This window comes from Drosophila mojavensis, unplaced genomic scaffold (genome assembly GCF_018153725.1).
Source record: "Drosophila mojavensis isolate 15081-1352.22 unplaced genomic scaffold, ASM1815372v1 contig_36, whole genome shotgun sequence".
Taxonomy (NCBI): Eukaryota; Metazoa; Arthropoda; class Insecta; order Diptera; family Drosophilidae; genus Drosophila; species Drosophila mojavensis.
In genome coordinates, this window is record NW_025318858.1 from 19,176,519 (window position 1) to 19,198,571 (window position 22,053).

At 36.2% G+C, this 22,053-nt stretch overlaps 3 protein-coding genes across 5 annotated transcripts in view; 1 reads left to right on the plus strand and 2 right to left on the minus strand.

Annotated features, from left to right (window-relative positions):
* The window catches only part of LOC6577321 (E3 ubiquitin-protein ligase TRIM9), a 111,552-nt gene that overhangs the window by 52,885 nt on the left and 36,614 nt on the right, over positions 1-22,053 (minus strand). The gene's annotated exons all lie outside the window — the stretch shown is intronic.
* LOC6577322 (acylphosphatase-2) lies at positions 3,019-3,783 on the plus strand. The gene is made up of 4 exons (XM_002003253.4): positions 3,019-3,288; positions 3,364-3,380; positions 3,443-3,552; positions 3,616-3,783. The coding sequence occupies exons 1-4, from the start codon at positions 3,162-3,164 to the stop codon at positions 3,728-3,730; spliced, it is 369 nt and encodes a 122-aa protein (XP_002003289.2). The 5' UTR covers positions 3,019-3,161; the 3' UTR covers positions 3,731-3,783.
* Positions 5,550-6,044, minus strand: LOC6577323. 2 transcript variants are annotated; one of them, XM_032728789.2, is made up of 3 exons: positions 5,929-6,044; positions 5,712-5,870; positions 5,550-5,652 (listed from the first exon to the last, which is right to left on the minus strand). In XM_032728789.2, the coding sequence occupies exons 1-3, from the start codon at positions 5,943-5,945 to the stop codon at positions 5,643-5,645; spliced, it is 186 nt and encodes a 61-aa protein (XP_032584680.1). In that variant the 5' UTR covers positions 5,946-6,044; the 3' UTR covers positions 5,550-5,642. The 2 variants fall into 2 exon arrangements, with proteins under 2 accessions (XP_032584680.1, XP_002003290.1); XM_002003254.4 differs by having other exon boundaries at positions 5,550-5,870; positions 5,929-6,041.

Here is a 22,053-nt window from a genome sequence, read left to right on the forward strand (position 1 = left end):
AAACCAACTTAAAATACAAATTTTATGCGACGCGCGCGAGACTTGAAAAAGTGCAAATAATTTCAAGAGCTCATAAATTTTCGAGAGCGACACGTGAAATTTGTCAGTCAGGCGGCAATTTTTATGCAAATAGTAAAAGCGAAATGAGCGTAGCCTCTTTCCTATCACATCCGTCCCATTCCACTCCGTTCCATTCCATCCCGTTCTAGCCTGGTCGAGCCGCGCCGGGCTAACAGGCAGGATAACAAAAACGCATATGGAAATTTTATGCAAATGTTTCACTGTAGCCGCAATTTGTAACAAATTTCAACGTGAAATTGTTTGAAAACACACACACTCACGCTTAAGTATAACAGACATCTTTCAGTCTGCTTTGGCTGCGGGCACAAAAACAGAGCATACTTTTTCGGGTGGCCAGCAAAGTGAGCAAATTTAATTTGCTGTGCGGCACAAAATCAAATTGCATAAATGTCAATTTCGGTTAACGCGAAGGGCACCATGGCACTAATTAGCATATTTGTGTGTAAAAACAAGTGTCAAAGATATAAAAGAAAAGTTCTCAACTGTGCTTAACACAAAGTGTTTTGGCTTTTTGTACACCATAGTTACATTGCTAAGCAAAAAACTTTGAAGTTTATGCAAATAGTGAAAATGTTAAGTGGTATAACAGCTGTTAGCTTGTTTCTTAACAGAGAACTTATGAAGAATCGTAAGAAGAATATTTGATTTTAAATTTAAAGAAGACAGAAAAGAAAGGATCTTAGATGGCTCTAATCTAATTGGCAAAAGTTTGCTAAATTAATTCCACTTAAAGAGAAATCCTTTTTTATACCCATTGAAAATGGGAAATCAGGGTAAAATATTGTTGAGAAAATGTATATTATTTAGTATGTAGGATATTATATTTCAATGGAGCTCTGAGCTTAATTAGCTTTTACATCACCTGCGGCCAATATGCTACTTAAATACACATGTACAATATACATAAAATATATGCGTATCGCATGCTCGCCAGAGAAGCACTTATGCCACAGAAACCATAAAATCCACCCACTGTACAGCACCAATAGAGTGAACACAAAGAGAGAGTGAGATAGAGAGAGGGAGAGAGAGAGCGGGAAGTGGTGTGAGGGGCATCGCTAGCAGTAAAGTGCAAAGTCTAATATTCGAAATGCCTGCGAGCAGAGCTGTACTTAAAGTTGTTGGCATCGTTTAAGTAGCGAGCGCTTGAGTTGAGCCACTTTCAACTCAATTTCCGTGGGCAACTGGTGGAAAAGCGCCTTTAAAGCGAGCACACAGAAACGGAGACTGAGCACGCGAAACGTCTCGGTTGGCAGTGCTAAACTGCAGCTGGAGCTGACAAAATATTTTGATTACTTTTGCACATTGCCAACACTTCAAAGTGTGCGAAGATAGCAAAAGGAGACGCGCTCGAGCATATTTTCAAAATAAATATTATTGTAGTAAAGTTGTCGGCGAATTTGTCGCAAATGATAAGGACACACACACACACACACACACAGGCAGCCAGTCAGAGCCAGCAAAGTCAGCAGAGAGGAGTCACAGTGACAGTGCTTGTCGTTGTCCGGGCCAGGCTGGCTTCTTGTTGCGGCTGCCTTGTCAAGTGCGGAAGTGCAGCCCCGGCGAGTGCCCGACTGTTGATGACACTTTGATGTTTTGGTCAAAAAACTTGGCCGAAAAACAAGCAGTCGCTGCAACTTGGACTTTAGCTTAAATTAATATGCAAGCTAGCTCTATATCTGTATGTGTGTTTGTGTGTGTGTGTGTGTGTGTGTGCCTAAGAGCTGGCTATAAACAGCAGCTGCCTGAGCTAGTGTTCCATATCTATAATATACAGCTCTTAAGAGCTGAGCGCATACACCATAATCAACAGTGCAAGGCCAGCGAACATCATTTGCTATCATAAAACTTGGCCAAAATGTTTGCCTCTCCCAGCCAGAGATACTATCCCAGTCCCCGTCCCAGTCCGGTTTTCCCAAAAATTTCGAGCTGTCTGCACTTAATGGAAAATGTCAGTTTGCCTGCAGCGTCAAACGTTTTATTGAAGTTTCCACTGAAGCGTCCAAGTTGCAAGTGGTCCCGGCCTTCGCTGTGCTACCTTCACTGACTCTTACATATATCCTTTTACTTTTTTCTATCTCTCTCTTTCTCTCTCTCTCTCAATCTCTCCTGTGGCCAGCAGAGCTACGCCCGTTAAATTTAACGAACCGGAAGCGCTAAAAGTGAAGCAGCTCCAAATGGCTTGAGCTGACAACAGAAGAGACCTAAAAAGAGATGGAGATGGAGAGAGAGAGAGGGAGCATCTGTGGAACTGCTTGCTTGAACTCTTACAAGTGCGGAAATCTGATGATCTGATGAGCAAATTGCACTCACCAAACAGTCAGATGAAATATTATGTATTTTTAATGCGGCATTCAATTGTGTTTGGATTGTTGTGATGCGGATGAAACATCAAGTTTGCCCCCGCCAGCCGAGAAGTCGCTCAAGGATATTAAACTGCAAGCAGGAATTGAAAATTGACAGCACAGTTGGTAGATTATGAGCTCTTTGGGATTGAACTGACGGAATTTAAATGGGGGGGCGTGGCATGGCAGTGGCTTGTGGAACTAGTTGTAAATGTAAAAGTTGCAGGAAATGTATAAAACTTGGCTAAAGTTTGAGCACTTGCAAAACTTTTCAATAATTTATATTCAATTAAATTAATGGACAAGTTAACTTTCATTTATCTTAAATTTACACAAGGTTAATAAGTACCAAAGTTTATTTATTATAATATTTTAAAAATATTTCAAGTATTTTTTACATAAATAATTTTATATAAATGGATACCGATTTATTTCTATAAATGTCTATATAAATAAATCAAATCTATATAAAATAGTCAGTTTTAATATGTATTAAATCAAAAGCTAAAAACCCCAACGAAAACATTATAGCACGTCAAGAAAAACCTGTCACGAAATTGTTTATTAAATTTAAGGCAGCAACGCTTCGTCTAGCATTTATTCATTCCTGTTAGATTCGCTGAGAGAATCAAACTAAATTTTACTGAAGTGAAGAATTTTTTACGCATTTAAATCTAGAAGAGTTTTATTTTTGTACTTTTATAATTTTTGGAATTTCTGTAATTTGTTTAAATAATGAATACCAAAATTAAACAATCGAAGGAAATAATATCAAAATTGCCGACTGAATCAGTTAGCCATAAAATGGACGGTGAGAAAAGGATTTTTAGCTCGATGTTTGAGATCTATGGGCGTGTACAGGGTAAGTATATTATTTTATGATACGAGAAAATCGTTATTAAAACATATATTAATGTACTCGTATATTTTCTCTTAGGTGTTTATTTTCGTAAGGTAAGTGGGGCTTTAAATAAGACTTAGATTGATATTGAAAGCAATCTCTTCTGGCTGCAAAGCACACACAAATCAAGGCCAAGCAGCTTGGACTGAATGGCTGGTGCATGAATACCCAGGAAGGCACCGTTAAGGGAATTATGGAAGGACCACAAGACATGCTATCCGAGATGTGAGCACTGCTACTATATAAACTTGTTTGATCCGGTTCATTAATTTCTGTTAACTTTGACAGGCGCTTGTGGCTGCAGCACAAGGGCAGTCCACGTTCCATAATTGAAAAAGCCGTCTTCACGCCTTTCGAGCCCATCCCCAGTCACAATTACCACACTTTTTCAATCAAACGTTAAGCATTAGCTCAACCTACTTCTACTGAATAAAGACAAGACTAAATGTTACTAAATCATATATGTGTATATATATATTGGGATCTGCGTTGGTATTAGTGGCATGTAACACATGTCGGATGCGGAATGTACGTGCTATCACGTCTCTGCTCTCTCCTTTCTAGGGCGTGGCGGGCAACTTTTGTTGCCGCCATAATATGTCCCAGTATGTGCAATTGCCAAGCCACAAAATGGCCAAAGTTGGCCAACAACAGAGAACGGCAAAAAGAAGTATGAAAAAGTTTTTAGATCCACAACAGCAGCTTGGGGAATTGGCTCGACAATATTGGCACGTGTCGCAGCTCGTAGAACGCGCCATTTGTCGTCCAATTAGCCAGCTGGAGCGCAGCTATTCGAAATAATAGAACATATTTTCGTTCTAAACATTTTCCACACAGCATTTGTCAAAAATAAAAAAAAATAAAATAATGTATATAAACGCAGTGCAAAAATTGTCGCAACAATTTCAATTTATTTGTCGCGGCCATCAAAAAAATTTTTACGCCTCTCTCCTCTCTCTCTCTTTCTGCGTTCTAAAGCTGGTCAAAAGTTTGCGCCACTTTTGCCAATTTAGCAGCAAATATTTTTGAACCGCGCCCCCCAGCCCACATTCTACGGGCCACCGGGCCCCTCGTGCATAAAAGCAAAAACAAAATTTGCATAAATAAATAAAAGTTGCAGACTTTGAAATGTAACAGTTGGCGCTTGACTGCAATTAAAATCGGCCGCGCACAATTTGAAAGCCTGAAACTTCCCTCGGGTTTGTTTTTATAGCAGCGAATATTGCCCTGACTTCAGTTGCAGTTGTTGTTGTTTTGCTTTTGTTTTTGTTTTTGTTTGGCTGGCTAACTGGCACTTTATAATAAACTGTTAAAACCACAAAAATTGCAACAAAAGCGCTGGCCAGTTGACCATACTGCTGCAGCGCTTGACAAGCAGCAGTAGTTGCCTGTGGTGCCACATACACACACATACACACACAACAACAAAACAGATTCGCATAAATTTTGACAAAAACTACATTTATGGGAATTTTTGTGAAACTTTTTGTGCTGGCAGCAGCACTGCATAATTTAACAAATTTCATATTTTTTATCGAAAAAATAATTTTATAGATGATATGAAGTCATATGCTATAATATACTTTATTGATTACGCATGAAAGTTTGTTTTGAAAACATATATACATTTTTTTGTTTATACTCATTCGTGAAGATGAAATGAGTATATTGGTTTTTTGGAGTATCTATCTGTTCCTATGAATGCTATCGACTTTCAAACATGAAATTTGGAAAAACACGATCTCAAGACTGTCCCGATCCGCCAAATAGGGGCGTGGCAAATCGAAAAATACATTTGTCCATATTGTGGCAAATCGGATAAAGCTGTATCAAATTTAAGTCAACGCCCGAAAGCAACTTTCTAACTTATTTTAATTGTGTGACAGATTTGCATTTTCTAACGCTTTAGCAGCTCAAATAAATTTTTCATGAAATTAAACCAAATTAATTTTTTTATACCCGAAACAATTCATATTTATTTTCTTTGAATATTTTTTATAAATTTTATTTTCCACTGCAATAAGCTCTATAATTGCTTTATATTGTGTAATAATATATATTGTTATTTTAAGCTGAATTTGTTTGTACACAAAAGCGAAATTTATTGCATTTTTATTGTTAAATGCAAATTTACATGACCTAAAAACAATCAGATGAATTTATGTTTCCAGATGCACAATTATAGTGCACACAGAATGGTAATTCAAAAGCAAATATTAATATTTAATTTTGTTGGTGAAAAAGTTTATTATGAACCAATAAAGTGACGAAATTCAAAAACTGAGAATGGAAGTCGAGAATCTGCCGAATATTTGTCAATCCAGTCTATCGAGACATAACTACAGGGTTTACAAATTTATTGTGTTTACGATTCGAATACTTGCTGCTGTCGGCTCGGATGGCGATAGTTAACGACTTGTCGAGGCCTCATATCCCTAACGATCTCACGCTGCAGCAGCTGCTTGTATAGCAACATTTTGCGTTTGGTTTCTGGGCTGCCAGCAGCGGAGCTAAATTGTAGAGCTGGGCTCTTGACCTTTGACCTTTGAGCAATTGAGATTGATATCATAAATATATAATATGTCTACTCGATGGACTTACTGCTTTTCGTTAGGCATTTTGAGAGCCTCGAATCTGTAAATTGGTTTTTAAATTTTTCGAATTTCTTTCAGGCTTAGTTGACTTGTTAAAATTTACATAGAAACTGGTTGCTTGGCTAGGCTATAGCAAAGCCAACGCAGATTTATAGCATTTGTTTCACAGGCTACTCTAGCATTATCTCGCCCCTCCGAGCAGCACACATAAACATGCCACAGCAATTATCGCAAATACACGCTAATCGCGCCACGTTCCTCTGCACTCAATTAAATAACCTTTGACCTCGTTACGTGGATTTCCTAAAACACGTCACGGACATTTTAAAGGGAAAGCTGCAATCGAGTGTGGGATACCCTGTAAACAGGAGCCGAGCTATATTAAGTCTAAATATATTTTAATATACAAATAACAATTTTACTTATTTTACGTAATATTAGAATAGAAAATATTTCATTTTATGTGTGAAACGCTCTTTAAAAATATATAACTTGTATATACATATATTCTAAGGACGGCAAAGACTTTAACAGCTGCTTAAAGTATGGATGATCACGCCTTTGATTTTCGTTTATAATTGAAATAAAATTTAATTACTTTTGTATTTTATTTATTATTATTATTATTATTATTATTATTATTATTGTTATTATTATTATTATCCTTTTCCTTTCATTTAAAACCACTTTTCAAACTCCAATTTATTTTCCAATTCTATTAAATTGCATCTTCTAATATTTTTGAAAAATATGAAATATGCGCAGGGTATCAAGGCACAAAATGAAGTCATTTGATTTCGTAATTTGTATTTGGGATTCAAAACAGGCAAACGGCAACGCGGCACGCAAATAGATAAAACGCAGCCGACAAACCTGCGGACGGCAATGGCTCCTGAAATATATATAAAGAGAGAGAAAGGGAGATAGAGGGGGATGGGGCAAAATATAGTCTCGATAATCAATTCCGTTTTCCGGCTGATGCTTGATTTGTTCCTGTTCGTTGTTGTTGCCGTTACGTGCGTGACCCAAAATATAAATATATATATATATATATATATATATATACATATATATGTATATGCATAAATATATTATCAGAAAAACAAAATATGCATAACATTATTATAATCATATTGTGGCAGCGCCCTTAGCTGGGCGGATTAGCTGCCGCCGCGATGAGGCGGTTGGGCGTGGCAGGGCATGCATGCATGTTCGGCTGTTAACTGAAATGTTGCTGCCGGTTTTTACTTTATTTTCGAATGCTTGCGTGCACGTCGCTTGCATGCGGCATGGCAAAAGGCTCCATTAGTGTTGATAACGAGTTCATTGGCACATTGGTGCCTATTGATTATCGAACTAACGAAATAACGGTTAATGTGTCGCCCCCAAATTGCCGTTGAAACATTTGTCTGGCCCCAAATGGAATACCCAATTGAATAATGACAACCAATTTTGTGGCCTAGTTGGGTCAACTATGAATATTTATATTGTATTGATAATATGACGGACTACAATTAGCCTGTAGTTGCATATTATTTATAATGCGGTTAGATGTTTGGTTTATGAAACATGCAAAATAACATGATTCACGAAATATATTTATGAAATATTTATTGCTTGCCTCTGCAATATAAAAATAGTTTTCAATTCGGAAAAATAAAGTTACAATATCCAAATACCCAAATCCATTTTAAATTACAACAAACATTTTATTTTTAAGATTTCTAACCTTTTCGACTCAAAAATACTTCGCTTCAAGTTCGTTAAGAATTTTATTTTTTTTTTTAATCGACCAACTTATCAGACTTTAATGACTTTAATCCATCGAATATCTTGATTAATGTCTGTGGAATCCCACTGACTTGCATAATTAACTAATATGACATAATGCTCCTGAAATGCTTTGACTTTTGCATTAAAAGTAAAAATTTATAAATTTAAAATGGTCTGCCACCGAAAATGATTTTAATTGTCCAAATGAAAAACATTTGTAGTGTATTTTTCTCTATAATATGTGCAACAAAAAACTTATCACACACATAGCCCGTAATTAAAATATAAATTATTAATAACTATTTTTTGTATGCAGCTTTAAAGCTTAAAAAATGGCATGCCTGGATGGTGAAACAGTCCCAACTAAAATAAAACAAACAAAATTGTATCTAATAATAATCGATATGGCCAGATGAATGTTTTTTATATTTTTTAGTATTGCTAAAAAATAGCTTTAAAAACGTAAAAAAAGTGATGCTTTCAGGTTCAACTTGTTTCGTGCTACCAAAAACCAATATCAAGCTCTCAACTTCAATTGAAGTCACAAAGCTGCGACTTATTCGCCGGATTGTCTCAGGGCGAGAGCACAGAGTCTCAGACTCTGCCCCAGCTGGCAGCTTATTACAAATGCAGACCATGTTCGACGCGCAATGCCGAGCTGAGCAAAGCCATGCAGACTGCAACCAAATCTCAGTCTAAGGCACTTGCCAAGGCTTAGACTTTTCCGGCATTGGCCACAGCTGCGCTGATCTGAGAGACGAGACGGGTGCATGGAGTCTAGACGCAAGTCCATTTGGCCACAACTGTCAGAATTGGCTTGGGCCAAAATGTAGCATGATGAACTCTGCCAAAAATATACAGCAATATAAATATATATATTTTCCATATATTTATATATATATATATTTTTATTTTGTCTTTTTTTTCAGCAAATTTCTATACACTATAGCGCGCTAATTTGGCATGCATGCAACAAGCGACACGTTGTGGCTCTGTGCCACGCCCACATCGTTGCCGCATGCAGCTTGCATGTTTATTCGCCATGTTGCGTGCCAATTTGATAAATGTCGCATTTGATTAGCGGCCCAAAAAAACCCTCCGGCCCCGCCCACTCTTAGCCCCACTCTCTCAACCCTCCAACGAGTCGTTTGCATGCGCGGCAATTGAGAAATTTATACAACGCAAACTTTGGCAAACTTTGCATAGTAAATAGGCGTGCGATAAGAATACACTGAAACGCGGAAAATCTTGTTTTGTTTAACAGTTTATGGCATACCTAAAGGCGCGCTAACGGAATGCGAACCATACAAAACTTTTGTTTTGCTGCGGCCCTTGGAAACTTGTTACGACCAAATATTTTTCGAATTTTGTTTGCCAGCTTTGATTTGTTCGCGCAGAGTGCGAGACGCTAACCCCAAATACCAAAAGGCCAAAGGCCAAAAGGCAAAAGGGCAAAGTGGCCAAAAAGTTTTGTGGCTTTGAAGATTTGAAGTTAGCAGCTCGACGGCGGGAAGGGAGGAGCCATTAGACCTCAGCATACACCAAATGCCACTTGCATGCCGCGCTCTTAAATTTGTTGTTTCGGTCTGCGCCTAAGCAGCTCTTAATTGGCCATGGGATAGTAATTCATATTTGAAATGCCTAACATGACAAAAACATGAATGTGAGAGCCAAACCAGATATGGAGCATGTAAGAAGGGAAAAAGGGTTTGTATGTATACATGTTGCAAAGGAAGTGCTTTCGGTTGCCTACAAAGCCGACTCCTCTTTCATATGTCATTTGTGTTTGAGAAAACATTTATTTTGGAGAGATATATTTTGGAAGAGGCGCATAAATTAGTAGACAGACATTTAATTAAAATGAATTCTTTATTAAATATATGAATTGAGTGGCATCAATTCGATTAAATGGAAGAATTATTAATTAAAAATATGCATTATGTGATATAAGTTTTAAAAGAATTAAAAATTAAATAATAATAAAAAATTATCTGATATAAATTATATCATTTAGATATTCATTTATTATAAATATTTGAGGACCTATTTTGTTTATTATTTTATTTTTATTTTACAAATCTTATACTCTCGAATAAGACAATTAATTATTTTCTATTATTTATTTAGTACTTATAAAATATTTACAGATAAGCTGCATGCTACCTTTTAGAAAGATCAATCAAAACAAAAATATCCTGAATAAGCTTATAAGTTCTAGTTTGGGTGGAAATAGATTGAAGAGGAGTCACACAAAACATTAATGAAAAAAAAAAAAAATATATATATATATATATAATCAAATTTTATTGCCTATACATTGAAGAGTATTTGAAAAATGCCTCAAGACTTCAATAAAAATAGATTTTAATAAATATCGTACATTGAAATATCTGAATAAAATATATAGTAAATGAATAAACTCTCTTGTCTCATGCATCTTAATCCCTTTCCAATATTCACTGCATTAAACTTAATGCAACTGGCTCAGATGCTTGCAGCAACTGCAGCAACATAGGCCAAACTTCAGCAACAAACAAAAACAAAGCATAATTTCTTAACAACTCTTGTAATAGCCAACCAAGCGAAAGGCCAACTGAAAGCAAACCAGGCCAAGTTGGGATATTACCAAAAGCAAGAAAACAATGAAGTTTGGCTAGAGACGGCAAAGGCTAAAAGACAATGCGAAACTTGGTCAGCCAAATTAGCCTGCAAATAAAACAAAACTCAATTAGTTATGCGTACTTTTTGTGGCAAGTCGTGGCTGATGCTGCTGTTGCTTTTACTGTTACCTCTAGAGTTGTTGTTGTTGCGGTTGTAGTCTCATTAATATTAACAGGATGCGCCACGCCCAAGTGCAAAGCACTTTTATTGTAATTTTAATGAAGCTGCAACAACAACAACAACAACAAGGCAATACGCCCAATGGTATGCAACAGTGTTCTTGGCTTAAATTTGTGCCACTTCTGTTTTGCATGTTGCTGCCCCACAGCTGCTGCTGTCGCTGCTGCTGCTGACCCACATGCCTGTCCAGTCGAGTACGCTCGTCCTGAATATATACATTTGTATATATAAATACAAATTTCCATTGTTTCGGCATTATAATTTATGCCAAAATGCCGGAATGGCAGAGAGAAGACAAAGCGAAGGCAGTCAAGTGCACATGGATTCCAATTTTTTACAAGTTTCCACTTACATAAATAACGTTTTGGTGAATTTCCAATCAAATTTAAATATGAAATACAGCGAAAAATTGTGCTAGCTTCAAAAGGAATATAAGTTTTTGTAGCAACGAAAGAATTTACTCCTTATCAATTTCATTATTTATTCTTCTTCATTTGTTTCCTTTGTATTTTTCTCATTTTTCGTTCAGTAGAATATATATTTTTTAAATTTATGAACATTCATTTATTTTTTAATATTTGTATTTTATTTATTAATTTAATTAAATTATTTATTATTTATTTTTCCTTTGTAATTTTTTAATTCATTTAATAATTATTAATTATTCAAATATATAATTATATAAATGTTTTTTTTTTTTTAATTTTTTAATTTTTTAATTAATTAATTTTTAATTATTTATGAATTTTTATTTACTTTTTTAATTATTTAATTATATTTTAATATTATTATTTTTAATATTGATCAATTGGCTTCATAGAATTTAACAATCCAATTGTTGCTTTAATCTTTTTAAGCATCTCAATTAATCTCTGCAAATTCAATAGATTTTTAATGTTCCAATTGTCAGAACTTTACTAAAGAGCATCTTCAAATTTATCTTTTACAGCAATTTCCTTTTACTACAGAAAACAAAGATGCCCGTTTACCACCTTTTGTTTTGGCAAGAAGACCCAACGCACATTGTTGTCCTTTGGACTTTCTATAGCATTTCTATATACATATATCTATAGTCACTTGCAGCCTTCGAGCCTATAAAGTTTTAAAGTAAATTCAAGCAAAATCATGTTGATAATCATCTACAGCTTCATCAACAGGAGTGCTGACTGCTCCATGCCGTCTAATCCTGTTAAAGCTGCCAAAAATCCACGACAAGGCTCAACGCGTCGACTGAATGCCCAAAAAAGAAAAGAAAAAGTAGCGAAGGGGGAAATCGCTTAGCCTAGTCGATGGGACGGGCCCAAAAACAGACAAAGCTACAAGCATAAGCTGCCACGCCCCGCCGGCCCCCTGCAGCGCTTCACACAACAAAGCAAAACGGTAAATAAAGCCGAGCGATGACAGCGGGCGATGAATGAATGAAAATCAAAGCAAATCAATGCGCAGCTTTTGTCCACACAGCTGCTGCTGCTGCTTCTGCTGCCCTCACTTAAATCTGATGAAAATTGGAAAAATTTACTTTGGCAATTTTCGTTGCCTTTTGCCGACAGTGAAATATGTCAATTTCAATTATGCCAAGCGGCACAGCGACAGGCCACGCCTCTCCTACTCCGCCCCCCGAAACACACTAGGCCGCAGGCAATTGAAACGTCAGATGGAAAAGGCAAATCCAGAGCCCAAACCGAGGCCCGAGGCCAGCAAATGGAATTTATTGCGACAGTTCGACAGATCGACAAATGTGTCAATTTTATGTAAAATCAAAATCAGAATTTGCATCGATTACAGCTCTGATAACGGTTAACAGTTCTCGCCTAGAATTAAGACCTTATCGAAGTGCCATTGGGGTTTCGTGTTAGAATTGGTGGAGGTGGAGGCGAGAAACGAGCATTGTCAACTGCCTCTTCAACTGGGTAATTAGAGTTGTTTTGGGCGTGTCAGATGTAAATTGTTGACAGTTGCGATGCCTGAGGCAACAATTTTGGAAATAGACGTTGAATTGGGTAATATTTGAATGGGCGGAAGTGAATAATCGAGTAAAATGTATTTGCTACAATGAAGCAAAGAGGGGAAAGTGTCCATTGTATTGATAGTTGACTTAAAACTTTTAAAAGAATACAAAATAACGCGAAGCGGTTGTACAAAGTATTTAACGAGCGATTAATCGATTATCCACAGAGTATGAATCAGTTAATATATAAGGTATATATCGTAAAAATGGAGTGTACGTATCGGTAATGTATCGTGTATACTCTAGACTCTATCGAATATGTATCGCTTATACATCGAGTCATATCAGGCATTCATCAAGTATGTATTAGATATGAATTGAGTATATAACGATATACATACGTCGGTTAGCTATTGACTGGACAGCATATAACACATATAAAGGAGAGACAAGGCTTAAAAACAACTCTTCTCATTCAACAAACCATATTATAAACTGCGCATATTGGTTAGAAAAATATATCCTTACCATACTGAAAACTTATAAAAAATCGTCAAGAAATTTGCTGGATTTATAACCATATAAAACACATGTTTAACATATCGCACATGGTAGTCCCATGCATATGTAAAAGCAATCAATTGAAGCCCAGACATCGACAATTACATTTATGAAAACAATAAATGTTAAAGCTATAGCATGTTGATGGGAAAGTCTTAGGCACTTGGCAGGCGTGATTTCCTGGCTAAGTATTGAACTAGCAAGAAATCAATTGAAGGGCCATAAAACTGGCAACTGCGTCTAGTATTTTGCACAGGAAATACAACGTCTGGGTCTGTGCCTTGCAGTGAACTCGCCGGCCGTTTAACAATGCGAATATCTTGTGTAGCTCGTAGACAGAGACGAACTGGCTGACTGACTGACTGATTGAGTGATTGATTTGCAATGGGCGACGAACAACTAACAACTGGCAGCTGGCAACTTGAACTGAAACTGAACTTGAAAAGTGCATGCACGCAGACACAACACTCTCTCACGATAACAACAAACACAACAACAACAACAACAACAACCATGGCGACAACAACAAAGAAGCCGACTAGAAAAAATGTCATGTCGAAGACTTCAGGCAGCGCATATCATCGATATGATCTCTTCAGAGAGAGAGAGAGAGATAGAGAGAGGGGAGATTGGCATTTGGTGGCGTCTGCAGCTCCTGCTGTGGGTGACACTTTGATGTGAAATTGATGATGATTGAAAGTTGCATTTATATGGTGTGACGGTGTATATGTGTGTGTGTGGCGCTTTTGGGGGATATTCGTGCTTGGAAGTTTGTCTGATGGCAAAGACATTAAACGCTTCCCGTTTAATGACATTATGCAATTTTTTTTTTTGCTCGCATACAAATTAAACAATTAATAGGGCAAGCCAGAAAATACAGTAGCACCTAGGATGATGAACTAGAAAATGCCCTGTAATTATTTAACAACTATATATAATGCAGAAGTGGATTTTATGTTCAATGAATAATTTCTTAGAATTCAATATATTGCGTAAATATTCCCATAATTTATGTTCAGAAAGTTTTAAATTTAATAAAGTTTTTCCTGTTTATATATAACCAATAAGAGGAAGCATAATTGAATAAAGAAAATTTGAAATAATCTTACAGCAGAACAACGAGCTAAATTTTAAAACAATTTTTAAATTCTACCAAACTTGACCTGCTTGTGATCTTTTCTGATCAGGTTACGATTTTTATAGATTATACACAACTAACATTTTGTAAGTAGCTCCAGTTTGCATTTACAAAAACATTGTTACACTTTCAATCTAGCACAGCCTCTTCTCTAGTTTTTAGGATATGCCATGCCTAACCGCCTGCAAGCCTAAACAGTTTGTTGTTTTTGTTCTGCGGTTGAAGTTTTATTTGTCCGCCCTGCCATGTGCTCTAGATATACATATGTGTCAAAACTACTTTGGGGCCGTCGTAAATTTAATTCTTAAGCGTCTGCGTCAGCAGCTGATGATTGTCATCATCATCATCATCATCAGCAGCAGCAGCAGCGTCACTATCATCATGATTACGAAGACGAACGAATACTCATTGCATTTTTATCACTTACGCGAAATTGGTTTTTATGTGTCGGAGCCTCATGTGCGCCTATTAAATTAAAACGTTGCGCCTTCCTTAGGCACTCGACATCAATTCCCCCGCACTAGTCGGCAAACTCCAGTACCAAGCAGAGGCACAACTACTAGAGCCAGAACCAACTATGGGCAGCTCGTGCGTAGAGACAGGCGAGGCAGTTAAATAAAATGCCCAGACGCCGTTTATGCAATGACAATCAGCAAAATAGCCCAGTGATATATCTTGGTCATACTTATACGAATATAATGTAAGAAGAGAGCAGCCAGCCACTTAAGGGAGCTGCTAGTAGTATGAGGCTGACTCTGACTCTGAGTCTACGTCTGTCAGTGCTTTAGTTGCTTTTGTCGCCAGCATTGTTTATTGATTTATAGGCTTAGCTCTATATATGTATACATACTTACATATACAGAGCTTGCCAGCCAGCTGATTGCAATGTATGTCTGTGATATATACGCTTTTGTGGGCGTCACTCTCAATGGAACACTTAACATGGTGTACACAATCTATTGACTTACTCGAGTATCATCAGAGCTGAGTTAGTGTGTGGCCGTTATATGTCTATGCATAATAATTTACCTGAAATTAAAAGACAGAAAATATATTAGATTCGAGCATTTCATAATATGGATAATTTATAAGGAAAAATATTTGATGACTCTCGATTTTTTTTAAAAGCCAAATATGTAAAGAAATTAAAAAAATAAAATTTATAAATTTTACACAGTCTATTATATTATATAGTATTTAATAAATAAGTACTGGTTTCTAATTATTTATTTATTTTTTGTATTTATTTTAATTTGATTTAACTATTATATTTATTATAATTATTTCTTTATTTTTAGATTGTAAGCCTTTCAAAATTATCCCTTTTTTAAGTTTTTCATTTTACGAATAGATAGATTCATATTTTGTATTTATTTAAAACTATTTTAGTAGTTTTTGTTAATATAATTTAAAAATTCTTTTTTAATTTTTAATAATATGCTATAAACTTTTAACAATATTATATAAAGTTTGTTAAACAACTTTTGAATAGATACATTTCTCTCTTTTATTGTATTTTTTGTTAGAATTTTAAACAAATTTTTAGCTTTTGACATTTGTATTTTACAAATCAAGCTAGTTTCCATACGGACACCATCGTAAATAAAGCATATATATTAAAAAAAAAAGATTACTTTCGAGATATTAAATTTGAAAATATTTATATTGCTTAGAAAAGCAATTACATGCATTGCAATTCCTAACATGTGTAACTGCAGCTAGTTATATTTTATTAAATGCATTTGGATAATAAAGTTGAGTCTCTTGGACAAGCTGACGGACGCTCTGTGTGTAAGCGCTGCCTTGGCAATTGGGGAATTTAGTTGCAAGCCAATATCCACAAAGGCAGCCACAATGACACCTGTGCCAGTCTCCATGCACTTCAGGCAAAATCAAATGATATACAATTAATTCCCACTGCCTATCTGCATAGTGCCATGGCCAACAAACAGGCCAAGCTAACCAGCTAAGCAAACCAATCCAAACCAAACCAATCCCCAACCACTAAACCGACCAACCACTGGCTCGGGCCAATGAAAAATCTGTCAAGCTCAGTAAACTGACAAGTTAATGCCACAGCAGCATCCAGAGGCGAGGCACTGTGGAGCCAATGACTTAGCAAAAAGCACCCAAAGGCTAGCTCTGGAAAGCTGGATGGGTCAGTCAGCGAGCTAGAGTGTGAGAGAGTGTCTGGTCTCTGTGGTAAAATTTAATTTAACATACAATTCAAATGCTGTACGACAAATTCTTTGCACACACACACGCACACGCACATTGGCAACCAGACCTCAGACCACAAAATACACAAAACGTTGCCTGGACACAAAAGACCAGGATGAGAGCGAGAGAGAGAGAGAGAGTTTTTTGTGTGGCGCATAACTTGGGCTCAAGGCTCAAGCCCTTAATTATATTGAGTGTATGAAATCCTTTAGCCACACAATGCAGCCCATCCTCACACACACGCACACACACACAGACATATACACTCGCCTAGGCAAATCCGGGGCAACAGGAAGTGAAAGTGGCCTGGACAACAGGCAACAATGTCCATGTCCTTGAACAGCGCATAATCCAAGCAATTTGCAATTTTTGGTAATTTAACTTGACAAAACTTTTTAATGGCCAATGCCAATGCCATTGCCACTGGCCGGCTGTTCAGCATCGAAATGGATCCCCTCTTTCAAATCTGAAAGCGTAATGGATACCATTTGTGGCGATTGGTTGCGCAACTGTTGCAACTCGAGCTTCGATTCTTGGTCGGGTTGGAGTCTCACAACCCGATTCCCAATCAAAAAAGTTGGGAAAAAAAACCCTTTGTTCCGTCATAAAACCATAATTTTTGATTGTTATGTACTTTAAGCGGATTTCGGCTGAGCGCAAAGGGCAAAGAGATTTCATATATATACATACATACATAAATACATACATACATAAATATGTATGTACTTCTCATTTTTTGTTGTTGTTGCATGCAAATTTTTGTAGCTTTTCCCATTTTCATTTTCAATTTCATTGGAGTTTGTTGCTGTCTCTTTGTCTATTATATTCCATGATTTATGGTCTTATGCGCAGCTTGGCCATTAACTGGGCTTAAGGCGTTAATATCCTTAGCGCAGGATTCGCTAAAATAAAGAGTTGGGCAATTCATGCGTTGATTTGATTTTAATCTTCTTTTGCACGAACCGCTGGGAATACACAGCAGACTTTTAGCTATTGTTGCCCACGGATCTGTTAATGTGAGCAGATTAGTGGGCGAATATTTTTGGTTGCGACGAGCTTAGCCCGGCTGAGCAGCAGAGTGGCAAAAGTTGTTAAATAGGAGTGAGTGAGTGTGTGAAGGAGTTGAGTGTGAATGTAATTTTAGAGAACGCAGTTTTCACTTGAGCATATTATGAAATCGAATTTGAAATGTTTAGATAATCTTTTTAGCTGTCATAACATATATGAATATATGAAATTGTAGAGATGAAGTATTAAAGCTTGTGAAATATGATACAAAATTACTTTTTAATAATAAAAAGTAGCAAAAATATAAACTGATTATATAATAGTTGTTTTCAAAAACTAATACAATAATAAAATAGTATCAAACTGAATAAATAACATTTTTGATAAATAAAATCGAGCCTAAAATGTGTAAAATAATTGTATTTAAATATAATATATTTTTCTAAATAAACCCGTTTATATATAATATTTTAAATATAAATAAAAAAATATAATTAAAATATCGGCTGTAAACATAGTAAATATAATAAATAATAAAATATTTTACATTTATATATATATATCATAAATTTCAACACAAATTGATTTGAGTCTTCCTTAAAATAAACAAATATGTGTCAGTTAATTTTTTTTTCAATTTAACAATTTTTTACTAATATAAATTACAGGCATTTCATTCTAGTTTCTGGCTGAGCTACTTTACACTTTTAAAAATACTTATTACTTAAATTATTTGCATTTTACCCTAAGCTCCTCTCTATCCTCTTCATCTTATTACAAAGAACATTTTATATTAACTACCAGCTCAACTAAACTCCAGAACAAAGAGCCACTTTAGAACAAAGTTGCTTGGCTTTAATCAAACTTATTTGAAACTCGATCTAACACTTAACTTTCTAAGTTGTATATCAAATTTGCTCTCTACCCAGCCTAAGGAAAATTTGACAACTTTTCCCTCGCAAACAACGCAAGTAATATTTATAGCTCTAATTACAAACAACAGCAGCTCACACTGACAACAAGAACAACAAATAGAACAGGAGTCGCGCCGCACTGGGAGTATCAAAACAGCGCAATATCAACTGCGAAGCAGAATGAAAAAAAAAAAAAAGAATAGTAGAGTGAGAGAAATGGATAAACTGGGGACGTAATACTGCGACCATAAGCCACAATTTCAGCGACGCCGAAAAACAGTTTAACTGTCAAAAATGACAAATAGCTCGCTGAGGATTTAATTTTAAATGCAGTTGCGCTTCGCGTTTGCATTGCAGTGGAAATTAACTAAGAGTGCGCAAAACGTAGCGGGGAAAATTGCGACTAGCTACCGTTAGATGGAAAAACCCACCCCCAACTCCCCGTCAAGCGCTACAAACCATGGCAACAAGCAGCAGCAGCAGCAGCGGCAACAACCACCGAAAATCTTGGCAAAAGTAGCGAAACGGAAGTGGAATTAAAAACGCGCAGGGAACACCTTGCTGCAAGGGGATTTTAAAGGGGGCCAGGGGGGTGGCTTTGGCTAGGAGGGCTGCGTCTGTGACAGGCAAAAGGGGTGCAATGCGCTTTACGGCCTTTGGTCACATAGCAATGCGGCCTTTCATCTACGTACGGAAAATTACGATTGCACAATACAGAATAATGGAAATGGAAAGACATGGAAGGATTTCGCAGTACAAACTAACAGAGGTGGATCACACACATACATATATATAGATTTATATATGTATGTATATACATTAATCGTTTACTCAATGTTCAGTCAGACGTTTTATTGCAATTTCAAATATGTCTATGAACATGTCCACAACGCACGTGCCCCACGTGCAGCACAGCCGGCGGGGGTCGGTCGGTCGCATCTATCCGCTTATTAAAAATATTTGTTTATGTTTGCGTTTCTATCTGTCGGCTGGCATTGTCTTGCCTAATGATGTTTACGACTCGCTCGGCCATATAATTAAATTTTTAGACATTCACATTTTTGAACATCAACGCACATTAAACACACATTCCAAGAGCTTTGTCAATCTGGAGATATAGATAGAAGTGGGGCTAGGGCTTACTTTATCTGCAATAGCAGAGAGCAAAACGATCGAATGAGCTTTCGCTTAATATTATTATTATTATGGATTAAGGTTGATACATTTATATGAGCTTAAAAGGTTAATGCCATAAATCTTCATTAGCTGTGTGAAAGATCCAATAATTATATTGAAACAAATATATTTAATAAAAAGAAATATATTTATATGAGTTATTACATCACAGCACATAAATAATTATAACCAGAATTAGTTAATTCTAAAATAAAAAACTATATTTTAAAAATATGTATAAAATATTTAAAAATTATTAAATGTGAAAAAAAAATTCGTTAAAGGCAAATATCAATTATTAAAAAATTAATTAATATTGCTTGATTGAAAATCGCTAAAATGTTATTTTATATTACATATTACATATTCTTTTATATATATTTAATTTTATTAATTTTACTTAAGAATTCTCTGATTTACCTATTTAAAAACTCCACCCATAGCCACACAAGTTTTCACAAATTGTCTCCAGCTTACTAATTGTATTGCAATGCATTCCTCAGCTATTGATTAGCCGCATTAAAGATTTTCTTACTGTTCATTAGTGTAGGCATTCGGACTCTAACTGCAACGGCTTAGTGGCACCTTTCTATGCGCTTCTCACATACACAGCTGTGTCTGTTTTCTCTGTGTAATTGCAAATCCAATTAATTTACGAACTAGTCGCAGCAAATGTGCCACTAACTGAGACATAAATAGCACAAGACTAGACACGAGACACGACTAGCTACAACAGATACTCAAATGCCAGTCCCCCTCTTCCTGCCCCATTCCCAGTTCATCTCCCTCTCTCAGGCTGCTGTTCGGTGTCTTTCTGTCTCGCCAATGCCTTTTATAGCCGATGTTGTGTCTACGTGTGTTCCTGAATTTAAAGTGCTTGTGGTTTGAGAGACTATCGCTGGAGTGTTGACAACGTCTCTCAATGTGTGCAAGTGTGTGTGTGTGTGTGTGTCTCAGATTGACAAATGTACAACAATTAAGTGAGAAGTTTGGGGATGCGACTGATGATGATGATGCTGCCTCGAGGTTGTCAAGGAAATTGAAAAGAGAAACCTGCAGCGCACCAAAAACTTTGGCCGGATTTATGTCACAAGTTTTACTTGGAAACTAACGCAAAGACCCCACAAAACCGAGACCGATATCAACATCAATTTCACTTTAATGTTTCCCGTACATAAAAACGTAAAATGTAAAACAAAAAACTTGAAGAAGAGAAATTATGCTAATAAATCGCAGCGACACGTGTCGTCGTACTCTCAACCTAATGGACATGCGCCACGAAATATGCATTGAATATTTTTTACAACATCGCCCAGCGCAGGCCCAGCTGCGGAGTGCTGCACATTCCGGGCGCGGATTATGGACTGCACGTGGTGTTTACACATCATTTACATAAAACGAGCAACAATTTCTTTCTTTTTTTTTTCCTTTTTGCAAGTTCTTAAAAGCAACGAGCGCAGTAGAGTCCTGAGTATGAGCTGGAAAAACCTGCACAACAAAGTTGTTAATTATACTTGACTGGACGACAACTCCAACTCAACCCAACCCTGCGCTTTGCCCAGTCAAGCGCTGATAATAAAGCGCCCGGGCGGCCCTGAGGGCTTTGAGTCAGGAGCTGGCACTAGGAACCTGCCCGTTCGTTTATGACGTGCCCGAAGTGAAAGAAACCATTAATCAGCGCCTTGGTTAGACCGGGCTGCTCTTACCTCAACACGATTTACCGCTTTACGGAGCTGAGCTGTATATATACATGTATTTTGTATTTCATTCCTTTCTATGCGATTCTCATAATTTGACACTGGTCGCGTGCGTAACATTAAGCAATACAATACGAGACCAGCAAACGATTTTCAGATAAAGACCATTTAAGTGCACAGAGAAAAACAACTTGTATTATAGCTAATTGCAGTAATTAATGAGTTTAGTTTACATTTTTGATGAGCCATAATTGAATGATGGAAGGAGAGACGTACTTTGATTGATGGCTAGTGTCATGTGATAGCAGTTGGAGCAACTATACTTGGGAGTAGGTTATTTTGATGTAAGAGATTTTTAATAAGAGAATAGAAAAGAAATTTGTATCAAACATTTTTTTTTTTTGGGTTTTAGGTTGATGCCATGTCAATAATATATTAAATCAAAGGATTAGGTTCATTGCTTTTTCAATTTTCTTTAATGTTATTTTAATTACTTTGTGTATTTAATTTATTTATTATTTTATTTTGATATACATATTTTTAGTTATATACATATATATTTTTTCTTATTATTTAAATAAATATATTTAATATAGCTATAATATATTTACATTTCAACACCACACAACTTGATGACACTAGAAAACACTTGTAGATACAAGTCCTCCATATTATAAGTAAGTATATTTCAGAGAAACAGCATTTACATATGTATATTCGGTAAATAGGAAATTCATTTGGCATTCAGTTCAAGTAATTGCAGCGACCATTAAACTAATTGCACACAATTCACATTTGATGGCAGACATTGCTGAAAATGCCAAATGTTTAATATGCATATAAGAATAAATGGTCA